This window comes from Scomber japonicus, chromosome 10, assembly GCF_027409825.1.
Source record: "Scomber japonicus isolate fScoJap1 chromosome 10, fScoJap1.pri, whole genome shotgun sequence".
NCBI lineage: Eukaryota > Metazoa > Chordata > Actinopteri > Scombriformes > Scombridae > Scomber > Scomber japonicus.
The window spans coordinates 21,182,306-21,202,143 of record NC_070587.1 but is presented as its reverse complement, the minus strand read 5'-3'; the positions used below and the strand labels follow the sequence as shown (position 1 = coordinate 21,202,143).

Sequence of the window (19,838 nt, the reverse complement as noted above, 5' to 3'; positions counted from 1 at the left end):
CTGAGGGGAGGGCAACAAGTTACAGAGTACACATTTATAATAATAATACATGTTTTCTGCTAGTTAGATCATAAGTACATGAACAACAAAATCCTGCATTTGTATATGGTATCATTTGTGTTTGGTATTCAGGTTCCTAAACCAACAAAAAGTACAAAACTAGACTTCACACTGATCTAGGAAAACATATTTAGTCACAATTATTATAGCATATGCCAATCTCATACACAACATTGAATGCAGTTAGCTCTAAGCTTTTAAAAGTTCTCACCCTCTTTCATTCAATGCTGGTGGCCTGCTAAGCATCAACCACCATGGCGGACTGTTAAACCAAATGTCTGGAGCTGCACTTCCTCCACTGACAAATAGATGCCGGCTCCAAGAAATGTCACGTGCGGTGGCCGCCGCTCCGCCAAAGCGCACTGCCTAAATAATTTAGATATTGTGACTCCAGCCATTCAACAAAGCTAGTAGTGAGTGGTAAACCCAATTTGTGCTTCAAGGAGTCTCTTCAGAAAACTATGGGTAATGTCATACACACGCAATGTTTTTCCACAATCTGTGTGGCCCTCTGTATAACTTAATATGGTACATAAGTATGACGATGCAAAAGTCTTAAGTCTCAAGTCCCATGCGTGTGTCTACAGCCCATGCTGTTTGTTTTCAATGACCGATGGGTCAGTCTCCTGAAATATATCCATGTTTATAGCCTGAAGGAGGAATCAGTGTCTGGCCACACCCAGAGAGACGGAGGGAGACACAATATGTCCTTTTATGCTGATCCATTGTGCTTAGAAACTATGAGGTTCATGTGCAAGGTACACACAGATCTGTGTGTGATCACCATCCACCATGGATCCATCATGATCCTTAACATGCTGGTCAGGTGTGCGTGGCCACCCAAGTCTTCTGTCTGTCTGTCTCTCTCTCTCTTTCTAAAACACACTCACAGTTTCATGAACAGGTGGAATTTTCTAACCAGTTTGTTGATATCAGTGTAACCGGTGTGAAGCCTGCTGTAGATCAAAGTGACTGACAGAAGTGATTACGTAAAGATCAGTGTCCAAATGACATCCTGTACGTCTCATTCTCTCGAGCCAGATGTGTATCATCACCCTCCCCCTCCTGTCTTTCTCTCCCTCATTACACACATATTTTCCACGTCGTTTCTTGGCTCATTGAGATTTCGGCTCGTCACCGAGGCATTCCTCCTCTGTCAGCTTGACCTTCATAACGCAAAGACAACACACAAAAATGACCTGAGCAAATTTTTGTGTTTTGTCTCACACCTTAATGAAGCTGCAGTGTGACCAAGTGCTTAGACATGGTACTTCAGCCAATGGACTGCTGCATATAAGTGAACCTCAACTTTGATGTGCCTGTTGAGGTGAGCATCAAAAACAAAGACATTCACAAAATACTTTTGTATTTTATATAAGTGATATTTTACACGCATGGGCTTTTTACTCAAGATATCTTCTTCCAACACTGACTAACGAGAATCTGCATAACAGTTTCTTCAATAAACTACAAGACATGTTGATGATATATTAATTAATCCCACTCAAATGTTCTTATTCATCCCTATCAAAACTGTTAAAATTGACAATGTGGGAAAATGAAGTCAGTCTTTGGTTAAATTGCATGTGTTTAATATGCAACCTGTGAGGAGGGGGTAGTAGGAGGAGATGGCTTTATTTAAAAGGGCCAAAAGCTAAATGGTTTGGAGCCACCGCCCTTTACTGTATATTGACTATTTTTATGTCTATTGTAAAGGCTCATTACATTTAATGTCCGGCAATCCAGTCTGGATTTTGGGTAGGTTTCTACTCTGCTCTGAACCCCTCCTGCTTGCACTTCATTGCACTTGTAGAATAAAGGTACTGCAGATGTTGAGGCACAGAGTGGAAACGCCTTAGAAACTATTGTAGAGACCAGTGGAACTAATTCCTTCACAGTCCGCTGAGAGTCTCATTGACGGAGGCGCACTTGATGTGTTTTTTTTTCTGCTCCTGGTTGACTGGTCTGCAGCAGGGTGTAGCTATACACCAGCACACCTCCCGACTGGGCTGCTGCTGAATAGACCACTGACTTTACCCAATTCAGCCTTTAGTTAGATCGCTCGGTCTGGTCCCACCCATATATGAACAGCTTTTGTCACAAGTGAAAAAAAAGTCCTTTTCAGATTTTTTTTTCCTTCCCTCCCTCCTCCTCAGCATCAAGTGCAGCCTGAGCGGAGCGTCCCGGCTGAGACTTTCTCCCCAGCCTCTTTGAAGAAGCAATGAGGAGAAGGGAGCCGTCTCCCTGCTGATACTAGGACGTCTGGGATGCACTAACAAACGTTTGTTTTCTAGTGGGATCATATTTGTATATTTCTAGGAAAAACAAACAATACACTGCGGATTTGGCATATCCATCAATCGGATGCAAGCAGGTAGGAAGCCTCTCTCATTTTTGCGCAGTTATTAGGATCTTTTGATGGAGGCACCGGAGAAATATGCTTCATTTTGTATTATTTATTCATTATTATTGATTTTATCAGTTTCTTGTCATTTGGATCGTTGTGTTGAGGATTTAATCAGATTTTATTGCCTAAAAGGTGATTCATATTCCCTATACTTTTCATGCATTATGTGTATTATTATTATTGTTATTATTATATGACGCTATTTTATGAATGCAAAAAGCCTGTTTGCACAGTTTGCTTTAGAATGAATTGATATTTTGTCCCTATTCTTTCATGCAGCTGTTAAACTGAAGCAGATGTGAAATTACTGATGTTGCGTTTTTTTCTCATTTCATTGGCTATCTCATTTTATGGGGTATTTATTTGCTTTACAGTGCCAATAGTTGTATTTGTTAGTTTTTACAATGAAAAAAGAAACCACTTTTACTAAGATAGTTTAAATTTAATCAAAATCTGATTTTCTTGTCGTAAAACACTGACAGTGTCTGTCTCATGAGTCCCTACATGGAAACCCTGTGCCTGTGGAGCAGAAGTTTATTTAAACTTATGAAAATAGGTCAAAGCAGATGAAATCACCCTTTATAATAAAGTGGTGATGAACGAGACAATAGACAGCGATCCCTGAGGTGGAGAGGAGACAATTGCGCCATAGCGCCACCCTTTGGTTAATAGGTCTCCAGGTTGACTCTATCAGCCCTTCTGAAACTAGTGAGGGATGGAGAGGGCACTGTGCTGTTCAGCTGACTTCAGTGGAAAATAGTAAAGTTCAATGAGCGCCTTCTGTGACCAACACTCATCATAGCAGCATATCATTTTCCACTCTATGCTGAATAATTGCAGGTTTTCTTCTGGATATGTTATGTCTGAGTTTGGCGGTTGGAGTGTGAAGTTGAACAGAAACTAAGTACTCCTGTTTATTGAGGCTGTTTTATAGCTCTACCGTCTGTTTTGGGCTGGTTAGATGTTGGTCACTGGGTATGTTTTATTGGACACTGTGTGGTACACTCAAGCCAAGTAGTCTCCGTTTGATGGACACCTCTGTCCCTGGCTCAGTGACAAAGACAAAGCAGGAATTAAAAAGGCATGTTCTTTAGTTTCAACTAAGTGAGGATATGGAGAGTAATTGAGTTCATAATATCTCTGCAGTGGAAGATGAGGCACTGATATGGTTCACAGGTGATGCTGTGCTTGCAGTGAAGGAATCCTCCCTCTCAGCTGAGTCCCTTGGGAGTTTTGCCAAGCCTGGCTGCGTCTCATTTTCACGCTGCACTAACATATAATTGAAAAGGAATGTGTCTGTGGACCCCCTGGCCAATTTAGGCTGTCCCTGAAAGGTTTTTCCTCCAGCTGGATACCCCAGATGTCAGGCTGTCTGTCACACACTATTTGAACCCCCGAAACAGCCAGGATGAATGCAATCTCTGTAGTGTGTCGTTGTGGACTTCTGTTTGAAATTAAATGTTGGTTCACACTCCAGCTGCAGTGATATCTAAATGATTTTCTTTCCTTGTGTTTGGAATCGACTGTGTGACTTCATCACTACAGCCGAATTGAAGCTCTACTCTGTAGTTAAGTGATGGTCTGCTGAATCTATTAAAACATACCCAAATTGTAATTTTCTTTATGGGGTTATCAGGATTATTGGCAACATCACACTCACAGAAGCATGAAGCAGCACAGTGTCTGCAGCCTGCATAGTCTCTATGTTTGATGTCATTTGTGCGCATGGACGAGGAGCAGAGTGGAGCTCAGGAAACCAGATATGGTCATTACTGAAAGAGAAGGTTAACCATTGTGGCAAACCTCCAAGCCACTGTCTCAGCCCATTCTGAGGATCAGGGTTCATCCTCGCCTCCTTGCTGCCCGCAGCCTCCAGCAAGACTCAAGGGATATAAATCTTCTCTTAACCACACAGCTAATGTATATAATACATAACACTAGAGACATGTTTTGAGATCTCAGAAGCATCTTAAACAGAGTGCTTTTCCATATGAATAATAGCAGCAATCATTTTCTGCAGACTTGAGCATTTTCAAAACTTGTGTTTATAAAAAACCCAAAACTGTTCTCTCCTGATTGCGTTGTGCCGTCACAGACCACTGAGCTGCCCTCATGATGGTCAGGAGAGCAAGACCTTATGGATGTCTAATATTCTGGGCTACACTGCCTCCCAGTGGCTGTAAATGGAGCAGTGTTTATTTTTTCTTAATCAGGAGGCCTCAACTTTGGATAAAGGACCCTCTTAGTTCAGGGAGATTTGGTTTTTCCAACTTGGAGTGCCTAAAAGGGATTTAAGGCTGTTTGTTGTGCAGTCTGGTTTCAAACAAGATTATGTCATCTCCTTCAGTGAGTAGAGATGTTTAACTAATAAACAAGATTATCTTTGACACTGCATCCTTAATCTGAGCCGAGTTCTGAATTATCAGTGTCAGTTTGAGTCTTTGGCTTATGTTATTTCCTGATTTAGAGCTCACTGAATCCCTATGGAAACCACAGTAATAATCAAGAAGCAATAACTCTGTTGCTGATTGGAGGTTGCTGATCTAATAACCTTGCACTTATACAAGTCTTGCACATGTCAAACATGCTTCTGTTTGACAGATGTAATCTTAGTTTAGCATGTTAGCATGCATACATGTCATTAGTTTTGCAAGTATTTGGTAATTTACCCAAGCTGCAAGATGCATAATATCCATCCTCTGGATATCTGTTTCAAATTGTTAGCAAGCCGTCCAATATTTGTCAAGACATCTCACTCAAAAGTATGAATGTCAAAATCATGGTGGTGCTAGTAGAAAAAAATGGGATCACCAAAGTCAGTAGAATTGCTCATCAAAAATTTTACAGTAATCTATCCAATAGTTGTTGAGTGATTTCAGTCTGAACCAAAGTGGTGGACCACCACCCAACTGACGGACTGACAATGTCATCTCTGCAGCCATATGTGGTTAAAAAAGTTATTCTTAGAAAGATCCTATTCTTTAGTGTTTCTAAAAAGACCAAAAATGATTTAAATCAATTAACTGAATTATGATTTCAACCTCTAAATCTTCCTTTCTATTCTTAACATTTCAGAGCCAGGCCCAACTTAACAATGGGCCCTATACCCCTGTGTGTCCTGTTCCCGGTGACGGTGCTGGCTGTGGTGGTGGTTGTAGCTGCTGAGGTGAACACAGTTGACGATGAGTATACCTGGCCGCAGTGGAAGGTTCCTCTGGTAAGGAAAAGACGCACTTTGCCTCTCAGCAGCCCCAACTTCTCAGCCCAACCTCAATCAGAGCTGAGTGGGACTTGTGGGATTGAGTGTCAGCGTCGCCTCCCTTCACCCTCTCTGGATGACCTAGAGGAGTTCCTGTCCTATGAGACGGTTTACGAGAATGGTACGCGTACATATACCTCAGTGTCTGTGCAGGGCCTCAACGAGGTGACAGCCTGGTCCAGAAATATCTCGTCAAGCTCTCGACACAAGCGAGAGGTGTACGGCACAGACACCCGCTTCACCATCTCTGATAAGCAGTTCTCCACCAAGTATCCCTTCTCCACTACTGTGAAGATCTCCACAGGATGTTCTGGGGTTCTGGTGTCACCTAAACATGTGTTGACCGCTGCCCACTGCATCCATGATGGAAAGGATTATCTAGATGGTGCTCAGAAGCTACGTGTTGGTATACTGAAGGAGAAATCCAGACGAGGGAAAGGAGGCAAAGGGAGAGGAGGGCGAGGAAAAGGCAAAAGGAGAAAGGGAGAGAAAGCAAAAGAGGAAGACGAAGAAAAGGACGAAGAGGAGGGGAAAGGGGACCGTAAAGGAAAAGGGAGAGGTAGAAAGAGTCGGAATCGCCGCAGTGCAGAATCGGAGAAACCTTCATTTCGGTGGACCAGGGTCAAGAAGACCCAGGTGCCTAAGGGCTGGTTCAAAGGTGTGGGTGATGGACTGGCTGCAGATTATGATTACGCTGTTCTGGAGTTGAAGAAAGCCCCAAAAGTCAAGCACATGGATTTGGGTGTTATCCCTTCAGTCAAGAAGCTCCCTGCTGGGAGGATCCACTTCTCAGGCTTTGATGATGACAGGCCTGGAAACCTGGTGTACCGGTTCTGCTCTGTCTCGGAGGAGTCCAAGGATCTGCTGTACCAATACTGCGATGCCAAACCTGGATCCAGCGGCTCTGGGGTCTACATTCGCCTCAAAGAGCCCGGCAAGAAGAAGTGGAAGAGGAAGATCATTGGGGTATTCTCTGGTCACCAGTGGGTGGATGTAAATGGGAATGGAATGCAGGAGGATTACAACGTTGCGGTGAGGATAACACCCCTCAAATATGCCCAAATTTGCTACTGGGTCCATGGAGACTCAAGTGAATGCCAGGTAGCCTAAGATAACACAGGATCCCAATCAACCCCGACCAACCCTGTCCTTCAGATCCACCTCCAGAATCTACTCTAACCTTCACCTGCCACCACCAACCAGGGGCCTATCGCATCCCTCTCCTTTTCCTGCCTGTATCTCCCGTGTTTCCCAGTGACTCCTGCTACACTGATCATACACAAACCACACACAGCCATACAGACTCAGTGTTGTAAAACAACAGGAACTCGGCAACACATAAAGAGAACTGTGGCTCTTCAGCTTTTCTAATTTATTTGCTAAAAAAAACAACTGAGAAAAAAACTATGTATGTGTTTACAGATCAGTCAGATCTGCAGTTTTGCTTTCTATTTTGACTCTTTTTAAAAAAGATTTCACCTTTTTGGATACAATGATAAATAAATAAGCAAAGCCCTGGTGCATTCGCCTTACATTTTAACCAGGCTTTGAATGGAGAGACTTGCATTCTCAAGTGTTCTCCACCACTGTAAAAGAGCAATGTGTGCATTGGCTTTGACAAAAGACCCAGGAAAAAAATAAATGTAACTTTTGTTTTACAAATGAACTATATAAAGATACTAAGATAACTGTTTTTATAAACATTTTAATTGAATGAGCTGGTGTTTTGCATTGTGTATATGTAGAAGTTTGTTTTTTTACAATTACCTTTTGAAATAAGATTATTTTTCTGTCTTAATAGAGAAAGAGTCCTAATGGACCTTGAATAGAAGATTTTTCTGATTTGTGAGTCTTACCATCTTTTCTCTGTTCTTGCAACACAGTGAAATGTGGTTTCATTGTTGTGCACATAATTATAGCGGTGCTTACCCAGATGATGTGGTGCTAATTTATGGAATTGTAAACATTTTTCGGGGGAGGGGAGACTGCTCAGAATATATTTTGATAGCCTAGTACTGTAACTATGTATTTAATGTGAGGCTACATATTTTGGTTATGTTAAGATGGGACTGAACCATTCAACAATTTACTTGAGCTGTTTAGACTTCTGTAATTCTAAGGGTTAAATGAGATTACAAAAGCCACAATAATGTTTCATAATAACAAATTTAAATCTGGAATGTGATATTTTTTACTTTTTGTGTTGCTTATGTTCCAAAGATTCATACAAGTGTCTTTTTTGAATACCAAATACCTGAAATTTAATGATGCAGATTGAAGACTACCAACCATTAAACCAAGATTACTACTTGTGTCTGTGTTCATAATTGCGCAATCACCTCATTGTTTTGATTTTATGGCCCCCAACTTTAATTCATCAAAGGCATTTGGGAATATTTCCACTTGGAAATCTGTCCTTGGTGAACAGCCATGAAGATACTGTTGATGTAGTGTGACATAAAATATTCCACGTCTGACTGACCTCTATAATGTTGGTGATGTGGAAGACAAGAAAAACCTTCGTGATCACTTCAATCCGTCATTGAATTTATTGCATCTCAAAGGGCTTACATGCACTGGGGAGAGCCATCGTAAGTAAAATAAATTTACAACTAAACAAAAATACAATTTTAATAATTCCGTCATGAAAAATGTGAATAACCTCCCATTATTTTCTCGGAATCACATCTGAATTTCACAACCAATCGCTTGGTCTTGCAAACAGACCACTGGGATGACAACACAGAATGAGCTTTGAAACTGTCTGTAGTTTACAGCACCGGACTGAGGCCACTGGCTTTACACAGCAGTCCAAAAGCCCTATGAACATATTGATTCTATTATAAGACAGCAGGAATAGAGGTGCTTTGTGTAAAAATGTGTTTTAGGGATCAATAGTGACCTCCCGTGGGTTTCAGCATTGTACGCATCGCTCCCATGTGGCCACATACAGTATTACAGTTCCATTGACAGCAGGTCAAAGGTCAGCAACAACTCCAACAAACAATATGTTCAAACAGCAAACAAATCTTAATAGTTTGTCATATCTCATAGTTGTTTCTGGCATTTTCAGTTGACCAAGCAGATCAGTGTGTTCAACATTTATAATTTGCTTTAATAACATTGTCAAAGCAGGTTGAAACACTGTCCATTTTTTTTACAACAGCACTGCATGCAACAGGCTGGTAACATGGAAGTTAAAGGTACCCCTTGGAGTTTTTTGACAACTAGTAGTAGTAGTGCAGTGTTTTGAACGGGTCCCCGTTTTGGTCATATTGCGTGCATGGCAAATGGGTGCACTTGTGCACTCCAGCAGAAGGCAGAGAAGACTGCAAGCTAGCAAACATTTATGTAAACAATGCAGGTTTTAATTCGGTCCAAAAAATTGGTGTTTGCAAATGTTTAGAGGAAGGAAATGCATTCAACACATTTGTTAGGCCTCAAAGATACAAACAGACTGTAAACATATCTGTCATTGTTTACAAAAAACCCTCACAGGGTACCTTTAATCTGTTCCTGACTGTCTTTTTGTAATGAGATTTTGTAATGCGCACAATGAAGTGACAAAGCCACAAAACTCCTTCTTGCAGGAACACCATGTTGTTTATTATCTGCTCTTATTGTTGGAAAATGTAACAGCAAATCTATGAAAAAAAACCCTATTGGATAAAATGAAACACTTACTTCAAAACTGAAAGACTATGTTGTATTGAAGTGTTTTGATCTCCATTCAAACCACATTTAAACGTGATCTGTCTGAACATAAAGTTTGGTATGGCAAATAAATATCTTCTTAGATATAAAAGAACATACTGACCTGGTTGTAGTTATAATGAAAGCACAGGCAACAATGAAAATCAGAGAAACGCTGATCCACACAGGAAGTGGATCAAACAACTATACAGTTATATTGAGGAACAGTTAGAATCAACCTCTGTGACCAATAACTAAAGCATTTTCTCTGAAGTTAAGTTGCAAGATATGTTTTTTTAATAGCAATACCAGCAAATATTGACAACCGTCTGTCCGGTGGGATATTCTTAAAGAAACAGAACATATAAAACAACATAGGACAAAAAGACAAACATAGAAAAATAAGCCACAAGTTAAAAAAATAAACAAACAAAAAGGATCACTTGTTGTTCTGGTAAGATTCAGAAGCCCATAGAAGTTGTTTTGCAATATACAGTATATTAATCATATATCAGTATTCATATTTGATTCCAAATACTTTCAAATGATGACGGGAAATAGAAGGATATTCACACGACTTCTTACGATTTCATGTCAGATTCACATTTATATTTCTCTTCAACAGACACACAGAATAGAGACGTAATCCTTGAATTCGCCAGAGAAATCTATGTACATCAAAAGAGGACCTTTCTGTAAACAACACATGACATGGTTCTCCAAAATCTACTGGGGCTTCGTTAACCACTCTCATCCAATCAGAGTGGGACAAAGAAGAGCTCATTCTCCTTTACGAGGAGGCGGGGACAGATATGGGGTTGTGGGTGGAGTTTAGGACACCAATGCACATCCATCATTCAACTCAACACAATAATAAATCTAAACACATACGCCTTCGCTTTCTCTCACTTACTTTTGTGGACTTTTTTTTCAGGGTTTTGTGTGGTTTTGTTTAGACAAAAGATTAGTACATCTACATGAGCACACGCTTGTATTTTTTTCTCATATATATATTTATATATATATATATATATATAATCCGCTATGGTTCACTTTCACAGTTTGTGCTACGACATCACACGGGAGAGAGGGGTGGGAAGTGGATGGGCAGGGTGGAGAAAAGAGGCTCTTCTAAGGTTGAGTAGCTGAACAGAGGGAGAGGGGGACAACGCTGGCATCCTGAGATGTTGACAGACACCAGGCAAATGGTGAGAGGGCCCTGCTCCAGAGAGGAAAACGGCTGGAAGACAAGAAAGAGAGGATATTTCACCATCCAAGTCATAGTATGATGTGATTCTTGTAAGATTTTAATGAAGTGCGAGAACTATGTTAAAAGCTGAATAATGGTGCTGTGGTCATATGGCAGGATGGCAATTGCCAATGGTGGTTTTGATCCATTCAGTTCAAGCACTCCATGTGCGTTCCAGATAGTCCCATGAATAGCACTACTGAGTACATAACAAGGTGCACTTTGCAAAAATCACAAAGATGAATATGTGTGTGATGAAAAGAGAAGCCAGCTGAAGTCCAACTCAAGTCTCATTTAGTCATTTAGCAGTTCAGCTAGCTGGAGGGGGTTTCGGTGTCTGATCATGAATGAGAGGGGAACGACAGACAAATTAAATGTCATGGGAAAACAGCATTTTGCTAGCAGTGGTACTATAGAGTGAGGCCTGAACCAAAAATCTACTGAGAGCAGAAAACATTTGAAACATAGGTCATCAACTCCACCTTCAGCTGAGAGGGAGTGACAAAGTGTGAGCATCCTCTGCCAACACTAAACGCTTTGCAAAGAAATTAGATAGTAAGATTAGATCTTAATGAAAATTTGGCCAATTTATCCTTCTGTCCATTAAGTATGATTGAAAGACCATTCATTCATGTACCACCACAGTATGAATGCAGAATTAAAGAAAGTAGTTTTAACATACTGCATGTGTTCTTAGCTCCCACCTGGGGCGTTATAAGAAGTCCTTGAGGTCGAGTTCTGCCAGAGGATCCTTGGGCTTTTTGGGACTCTGGTTTGTAGGTCCTGGAGAAAGCTATGAAAAAACCCAGAAGGAACATAGCTTCACAAGATGGCATTACATGTAGTGACAGGTAGAAATATCAACACAAACATTTTACTGCATCATTTTAGATTGACATCTTTTTACATGAATTATATATTGATATATAAGAGTTTAATTGGCTTACAGCAATGTACAGTATAGGTTAATGTGCAGATGAATGGAATTATTGATAACTAAAGGTTTGTTACCGGTGCTCCTGGTGCAGCGGCCCCAGTGAAGGGAGGTCTCATCATTGGCTGCCCCATTAGAGGCTGCCCCATCATGGGCTGCATCATGGGAGCTCCAGGGCCTCCTGCAGCAGCCTGATGAGTCAGGTAGAACACAGTAGAGGGGGTTTCACAACACTGATTAATCATCTTCTGCCTTCAAGATCATTTGCATGTATATGAAATATTCATTTGTATACAAGAGACAGTATGAATGAAAAGCACTGAAAAGCTCACCATGCCGAAGCCAGGCTGTGCACTCATTGGTGGCACCATGCCTCCAACGGATGGAGCTGCTCCTGGTGCCCCAGGAGCTCCAGGGGCAGCACCAGCCTATAGAGACAGAAAGCAGAGGTTAGACCATCACAAGCTGCTGCATGTTCTTACAACTTTTGTCACAAAATACAAATTCAGTTTATGTCTTGTTAGGAAAAATGTAAATGTTTGCTTTAAACTACAATTTATGAGTTTGAGGCAGAATGTACAGCTCTAAACTTTGCAAAAATAAAACAGTTTTTTTGGGTGAGGTTTGATCTCATGGTGGAGGGTTGTGGAGTCAATGCAGTTCTTACCATGGGGGCTCCTGTTGTACCCCAACTTGTGGGGGCTACATGGGGTGTCCAGTTGGCTCCTCCTGTCAGTTTTTTCTCACTCATAGGGTCCCTAAAAATTAAACACAGAACATTGAGACTGATGCAAGACTCCACTGTGCCAATATTTGTCATTATCCTGCTCATGGATAGATTAGTGACTGTAAAGAACTAACAAAGACTGACAAAGATGATGCAACATACAGTATAGTGGTGTAAAGGTTAAGAGCTCCGACACTTATCATTTATCATTTAAATTCTATTTTCCAAAATAAGACTACAATTTCGCTCCTAAGAAATCTTAATGAAAGCAAACAGCTGCTGTGTCAACATTCATAACAGAGTATTTATAAAACGTGTTGATCCTAGTATGGGAAAACATCCAAATGGATGAGGAAAACCTATAATTTGGTGGCTATGATTTAATAACACCAAGCCAAAAAAAACAAACTAAAGTAAACAGTGATGATTTAATGATGATTTAATGTGGTGCAAGACTTTCTCAATTAATGATCAAAATTGAAGGCATGATGTTTAAACCCATTGACCCTCATCAGCTTTGAGTCCTCTTGGCCACGTTACATCATATAATTAAAGACTTTCCTCATTCATTCTTTCATAGATCCACAAACACTCCACTTTTATAAACCATGCAGATATGTTGGAGCCTACACAACCATGACACACATGCATTCACTGAATCCACATCTGCATACACACACTTACTTTTTCTTTACTCCAAGGTCTGAACACAGGAGAGAAAGAAGAACAAGTTAACTTTCTATTTTAAACTTTCTTACAAACTCTTTGAAAGCCAGGCAAAAGAAGCTACAGTCTACCTCCGATCAAGTTGGCCAGTGATGAATCCAGATCTCCTCCGATGGTTTTGGTAGCAGGTGGGGTAGCGGGTGGAGCAGCTGCAATGCCTCCTCCAATGCTTCCTGCTGTGCTCCCAGTAGTGCTTCCCCCGGTGCTCTGAGGCGTTATGGCAGGCATCAGCAAGTCACCTAATCCACCAAACACTTGAGGAGAGGGTGGTAGTGGCAGGACATCAGAGAAACAACATGGATTACAAACCTGTGAATTCCTAATCTGGCTATAACACAGGAAGAGGACAGACGGTACAGTGAGGGAAACAATCCAGCTGGTACAGCATCAGCTGTCAGGTGTGCATCGCATGCACAAAGTAGGACTTTAAATATTTTTGTGCATTCAAAGGGATATAACTGCACTAACTAGTTTACATAGTAACACTTCATGAACTCAAACATTGTCTCACGTTGGAATAAAGCACTTGTTTTAAACCACGTGTCACAAGGCCTGAGAGTCTGCAGCTTTTCATTCCAACCAACCAGTACAGCAGTCTAGTTTTGGTTGAAGGCGTATTAAACTTTGCTGACGCTGTATTAACTGTACATTATTCCATCCTGTTACACAGTTACATTCTAACTGTTCATTTTTTGACACAAATTAAGCTAGAGTTAAGTGAGAAGCCTCAAAAACAATAAGGATAAACCCAAACTATGCTAGCAGCTCTGTAAGTCTTCAAGCTAAATGCTAATGTCAGAATGCTAATGTGCTCACAATGACAATGCTATTACACTTATTTTAAGCAGGTGCAGTGTTTACCATGGAAGTTTAGCATGTTAGCTTGTAACATTTGCTAATTAACTCTAAAAGTACAGCTGTAGCAGATGGAAATGTCTCTACACTAAAAAGTTAGCAACGTTGTATTGTGGCCATTCTAAGTTTATGCTCTATGAAAATATTTATATAAAATCTTCATCTTTCAGCAACCAAAGAGGTCTAATTAATTATCAACAACATTATATTTTTTGACTGCAGTCTGAGACATTAAATGCATGACATGACATAGTCTCTTCTGTTCTGTTTTGTGACCCAATATTAATATTCATTCAGCACTCAGCAGTACATTTAAGTGGATCATTGAAATGTGTGTTATTGCAGTGTTGAAATGAAAACCTGTCCACTGCAGACTTTAGCCTTAGTGGCACGTGAATAAAACTATCACAAGTGTAAAAGACTGAGGTCGAATTACATAAAAAATAAACAACAGTAAGTTTTGCCTCATGCAGGAGACAACCAGGGGTTAAGTTGTGACATGCAAAGTAGGAACATCCTTAAAAGACGCAGAAGGGGAGATTTGTCCAAACTGCACATGCTGCAATGCAAAGCGGGTTGAACTCACCCATTACATATTAGAAGAAGCAAGCAATGAGCCAGCAGAGTGGAAGGGGTGAGGATGTGAGAGGGAGGTTCAAATGGAGCGAAAAGGAAGAGGTGTGTAGCAGAAAAAAAGGGGAAAAGGAAAAAGAAAGATGTGTCAATTGTGTGTGTGTGTGTGTGTGTGTGTGTGTGTGTGTGTGTGTGTGTGTGTGTGTGTGTGTGTGTGTGTGTGTGTGTGTGTGCATGTGCGTGTTGGGGGGTGGGTTTTAGGGGTGAGCAGAAGGTGGAGAAAGCACAGCATTTATGAATGTGCAAGAGTCCAGCAAAAGAAGTAGAATAGAAGTGAGTGCTAGAAAAAAGTCATTGCAAGAGAGAAGTCAGCAGGAACAACAGTTTTATGTAATAAGGAGGACAGCGACGGTAGTAGCTCTATGGTTAGGAAAGCTCAGTTTTTAATGAACCAGACCAAATTAATACACATCAAGCAGAAGACTTATGCGAATTAAAACGGGGAAAAAAAGGCAAATTCTCATTTCTCATTTCACATTTCCCAAAGCATGAAAATGAAAGTGAATTGAAATGAAACAATAAGAACAAATGTGAAAGGAAATCTTTTACAACATACTTTATTCTACACTTACTTGAAGCATCAAAGCCACCAGAGGGCGCTGGTGTGGTGGTTGCAGGTTCTGCTGCTGCTGGTACTATTGGTACTATTGGTACTATTGACACTGCGGCAGGTACTGGAGGTGTTGGAGAGGGAAGCGAGCCCAGAGCATCAAAGCCTGACTCCAGGAGATCATTCTGCACCAGAGATGGAGCCAAGGCTGGAGCCAGAGCAGGGGCAGAGGTGGGAGCCAGGGTGGGCGACATCAAACCTGATGGATATAACAGAATGAACTGCAACTGTAATATCATGTGTGTTTCTTGACAGAATAATAATAATTTCATGAGAAACACACATTAAATATTTATTACTGGCACAACAGATGGTACACGAAACATCTTTGAACCAAAATTCAAATTTGGGTTATTTTTGTGTGGTAAAGTTGATCACTACAGCATCCAATAGCAGCAGAACACAACAATATAACACAGCAAATTTCTCAACCAGAGACAACAATAGATCTTACTGAAAATTATTTGAAACATATAATATGAATTACACTATCCAAACAAGGCATATAACAATAAGACACAAGTCTGATGATGTAAACCTTTATGTCCAGTTAACAATTTATACATGGCATAACTTATGGATAATATGTCAACATTTTCACAGTGATCTACAGTCTCAAGGTGATAATGAAGCGACATACTGTGTAAGTACTGCACAAATGACCCATCATGACTGACAGATTGAATGAAAATGATTCAAATGTTGTATAGTATATTCAAAATTAGTTACCATGTGAGAAAGATGTCTGTAGTATGCATGAGCACATTGTATATGTTGAAAATATTACATTATTTAATTGTTTCATGCTGTACAAAGATAAATACATTTGTGCACTTTTTTGTGAAGTCATGGGCGAGACCATAAAATGACTGGGAGGTTGTGATGAACAGATTTTTTACATTTCCAAATGAGTACAAAGCCACTTTGGAGCTGCTGAGTAATGAAATTCAGCCCGCTTTGCCAAGTCTGCGCCATTATTAATTTTATAAATGTATCTCCATCATTACTTACGGCATAATTTCTTAATCAGCACAGAACCATTTCCATCAAACATTTGCTGGCATCAAATTTTTTCACAGTCTTGCAGTATTGCGTTTTATCCAAATTTAATATTCCTTTCAGCTTTTCCAATATCATTCACTATCATTTCATTTAAATATTAACCAAATAGTTACAGACAGAGGAGTCTCACCTCCCAGCAGATCGTCTCCAGGCCCTCCAGGTGCAGAGGTCTGTGTCTCCTCCACAGGACCACTGAAGGAGTCTGCAGGGCCGTCCAGTTATCCACAACGCAGCATGGGGGGCAGAAAGGGGTGAGAGGTCAGCCCCGGACCACACACTGAGACATGGTGGGGGGGGGGGGGGGGGAGTAGGAGACAGTGAGACGGATCAAATCGACTGTCACGGTCACAGTATTTTGCTATAGTTTCTGTCTGTGCTTATTTGTTAGCCTAAATGAACTGAAACCAATGCTGAGCTCAATGCACAGATGGTGACACAGGAAGAGGATCAGAGGGGGGGGATCCCAACTACACAAAAAATGGGGCATCAGTGGGGAACGGCAAAACTACTGTATAACTGAAATTAGAATAAAAAGAAAGAGGCGGCTTTGAGTATAATATTCACCTCAACAGGTCCTCAGTTTTTTTGTGGTAACATAGTATAATGGCAGCAAAAATACATGCTGCTTCATTTATTTTACATGTCTTGGAGTAAGATTTGGTGCAAAATGTGCAGGCACACACAGCAACAAGACTAAGAGTCTGCAACCCTGCTTGCAGCTCAGTGAGCCTGTATGACAGCACAGTGATGCTTCCAGTAAAAAGCTAACATCAGCATGCTAACATGCTCACAATGACAATGCAAATATGCTGATCAGTATGCTAATATTTGTTCATCAGCATTGTAGAAATGTGTCTTTGTGTGTGTGAGTCAAGGATCACCCTTTGAATAAACTGCAGGATTTATTACAAGTTGAAAATATAACTGAGTGAACAGCACCTGCATGGCTGAACTAGTCAGAGTATGGTATACTGTATGTTGATTGCTTGGTTGTAAACGCAAACTACAAGTACGGTGGATCATACAGGACAAACAGAACCATTCAACCAAATGATCTACAAGCCCTACACAAAGGACAGCTGAATTACTTTACATTTTACTCACTTAGTTATTACTCATTCTGAAGGTGACATGAACATCTGTGCCAAAATGCAGAGCAATCCATCCATCACAAGTAAATTATATTTCAGTCTGGGCCAAAGTGATGGATCAACTGACTGACGGACAGACCTACGCTGCCATACATAACGCCTCAAGAGGCTTCATGTTATGAATTATATAAAAAATCACACCTACACAGAAACACACACAGTCTAATCATTATTTTAGGAATGTAACTGTAGGCTACTGCCAACTATTGTCTACGTCTCTAATGTGTCTGCAGTCTAACAGCTGAAAATAGTTTTTGCACTAACACCTACAGTGTATCAGCACATCTAGACACTATCAGCTGGTTCAAACATTCACCTGAGAAGTTGAACAACTGAGAAGTGATTAAAAAAAACATCCATCAGAAAGACAAAAGAAAGTAAAATTATATGATGCACTTTTATACAGAATATGTTGTGTCAAAGAGGTGTGTTTGTGTGTGTATTAGTGCAGTGTGAGGTACTGTACCCAGCAGGTCAATAACTGGTGTGGGTTCTGCCTTGGGAGGAGAGGAGGCCTCTGGGACTGGAGCTGCAGCAGGAGCAATAGCAGGAGCAGCAGCAGCAGGAGCAGCAGGAGCTGGAGCTGGAGCTGGAGATGCAAACGAGTCTAAACAGGAAAACAAGCATAGACAGAAGCAAGGAAAGATTAAATTACTCCAAGATCTAAATGACCAGATTTATTGGTGACAGCTCCCCCAAGTGGAGAAAGCTCTGCTCATGCACTGTTATTATGCCTGGACTAAAAGGCTAGCAGGCATGCAGACAAGAAGGAAGAGAGGGAAGAAAGCTTCCCTGCATCTTAACTGTGTATCCACATACTTGAAGTGTTCACCATCTGGAAGTACACGACTGGTGTGCATGTGCATGCAGACACCAGCACAATGCAAAAACCTCATGATAAGTGGAGGCTGGCTGCACCCTTCATGAGAAGAGGCAGGGAAACTAAAGGTTAAGCAGCTGAACTCACCGGTCACAATGTCTCCAACCGGAGTCGGCTCGGGCAAAGGAGAGGGCCCGCGTGAAACAGCAGGAAGGTCTAATTTACCAACGCAAGCAAGAGGCAAAATACGAGAAAGAAGAAAACCGTGGAGGTCGGGGAGCAAAGAAAAGCATTAGCGTGGCAGGTAGAAAAAAACAGCGTAGATAGAAAGCAGCCACAAAGACAATCCATCACTACACAAGTGGGTTGCATGCACAGATCTCATACCACTATGGGGGACAAACCAAGACGTATAGGGTAAATAAAACAGTTGACAGAGGAGTGGACGTATGGAAACCAGAAGAGATGAACAGGTTCCACACACAGAGAAATGGATATCAACTCCTGTACCTGCACCAAAAAGGTCTACGCTAGGAGTGGTAGCAGCTTTGGATTCAGTGGTAGGGCTTTGCTCAGGCATAGAATCAAACATATCTAAGAACAAGGACACACAATCATATGTACATTCAGATTTCAAGTCCAGTGCAAACATAAGGATGAGTTAAGAAGAGAGATGAGGGAAAGCAGAGAGAGCAGATATTTTTGATTAATAAACGGGTAAGCTGCTGTGTATCTGTTCAGTGAAATGCAAAATGAAACAGTGAACAAGTTGAAAGGGAATATTGCCCAACTTCAGCATGAATACAAAACTTTCATACTTGTGTTAATGAACTTTGATTATATTGCCAGAAGTAATTGTAGAGTTTGTCCGGTTTCAGAGGGAGCGCTTCTTTTTGAAATTTCTATGGTATGGTATGGTGTGGTCCATACAAGTTGACACAACACAATACAATACATAAGAAGAATAAGTTAAGAGCCTGTAACAAAATATTCTACATCAATTAAGAGCTGTTAAGGTTAAGAGCTGTCTGGAACACAGCCTAACATATTTAACATACTTATGTTTAATGCAATCATGTTTGTAGTTCAACATATTAGAATGCTAACATGTGCTAACTAAGTTTGTACAGCATATCCCAGTTCACACTTAGGACTGTTACAGACTGCCCCCCTTGCATTATTATGATATTATATTATCATTGTATCAGTGGTTCAAAATGACAATAATATCGTTTATCGCGGTTATTTCTGAGACAGTACATCGTCCAACAAAAGTAGCTACAGTATAATGACAGGCCTTCACACTGTGGCACCAGTCTATCACAGGGTTTATAGACAGACAATGATTCACAGTCACATATAAAGGAAATTTGGAGTTGCCCATTTGCCTAAAATATTAAGTTTGGACTATGGAAGATAACCAGAGCATCTGGTGGAAACCCATACGTGAATTTTGAAGTTGAGAAATATTCCCCTTCAACTAAAGGTGCATCAGCTACAATAAAGCATTCACAGCTGTCATCTATCTAACATATCTGTCACAAGCAGTAGAAGAAAACATTTTTCTTCCCTCGAACATTTGGCAGTCTCCTTGTTAGTATTAGGTTAATAATCAAAGCAAGTTGAACCACCTCTGTTAATAAAAAAGTTAC

General features: G+C 40.7%; 2 protein-coding genes across 2 annotated transcripts in view; one reads left to right on the top strand and one right to left on the bottom strand.

Moving 5' to 3' along the window:
* Positions 1 to 2,102: 2,102 nt before the first annotated feature.
* Positions 2,103 to 8,010, top strand: prss35 (serine protease 35). The gene is made up of 2 exons (XM_053326739.1): positions 2,103 to 2,434; positions 5,543 to 8,010. Exon 2 carries the CDS (start codon positions 5,562 to 5,564, stop codon positions 6,834 to 6,836), a length of 1,275 nt encoding a protein of 424 aa, XP_053182714.1. The 5' UTR covers positions 2,103 to 2,434; positions 5,543 to 5,561; the 3' UTR covers positions 6,837 to 8,010.
* A 3,370-nt stretch (positions 8,011 to 11,380) lies between these two features.
* snap91a (synaptosome associated protein 91a) overlaps positions 11,381 to 19,838 on the bottom strand; it is a 48,271-nt gene continuing 39,813 nt past the window's right edge. The window contains exons 18-28 of the mRNA XM_053326787.1: positions 18,697 to 18,780; positions 18,334 to 18,402; positions 17,833 to 17,973; positions 16,346 to 16,417; positions 15,116 to 15,352; positions 13,127 to 13,309; positions 13,014 to 13,032; positions 12,270 to 12,360; positions 11,935 to 12,030; positions 11,680 to 11,793; positions 11,381 to 11,461 (exon numbers count right to left, since the gene is read on the bottom strand). Of these exons, the coding sequence (XP_053182762.1) occupies positions 11,381 to 11,461; positions 11,680 to 11,793; positions 11,935 to 12,030; positions 12,270 to 12,360; positions 13,014 to 13,032; positions 13,127 to 13,309; positions 15,116 to 15,352; positions 16,346 to 16,417; positions 17,833 to 17,973; positions 18,334 to 18,402; positions 18,697 to 18,780 (1,187 nt within the window). The remainder of the gene's footprint in view (positions 11,462 to 11,679; positions 11,794 to 11,934; positions 12,031 to 12,269; positions 12,361 to 13,013; positions 13,033 to 13,126; positions 13,310 to 15,115; positions 15,353 to 16,345; positions 16,418 to 17,832; positions 17,974 to 18,333; positions 18,403 to 18,696; positions 18,781 to 19,838) is intronic.

What these genes read in the sequence shown, in the direction of transcription:
- prss35 (XM_053326739.1), top strand. Translation starts at nt 5,562, where the DNA reads ATGGGCCCTATACCCCTGTGTGTCCTGTTCCCGGTGACGGTGCTGGCT.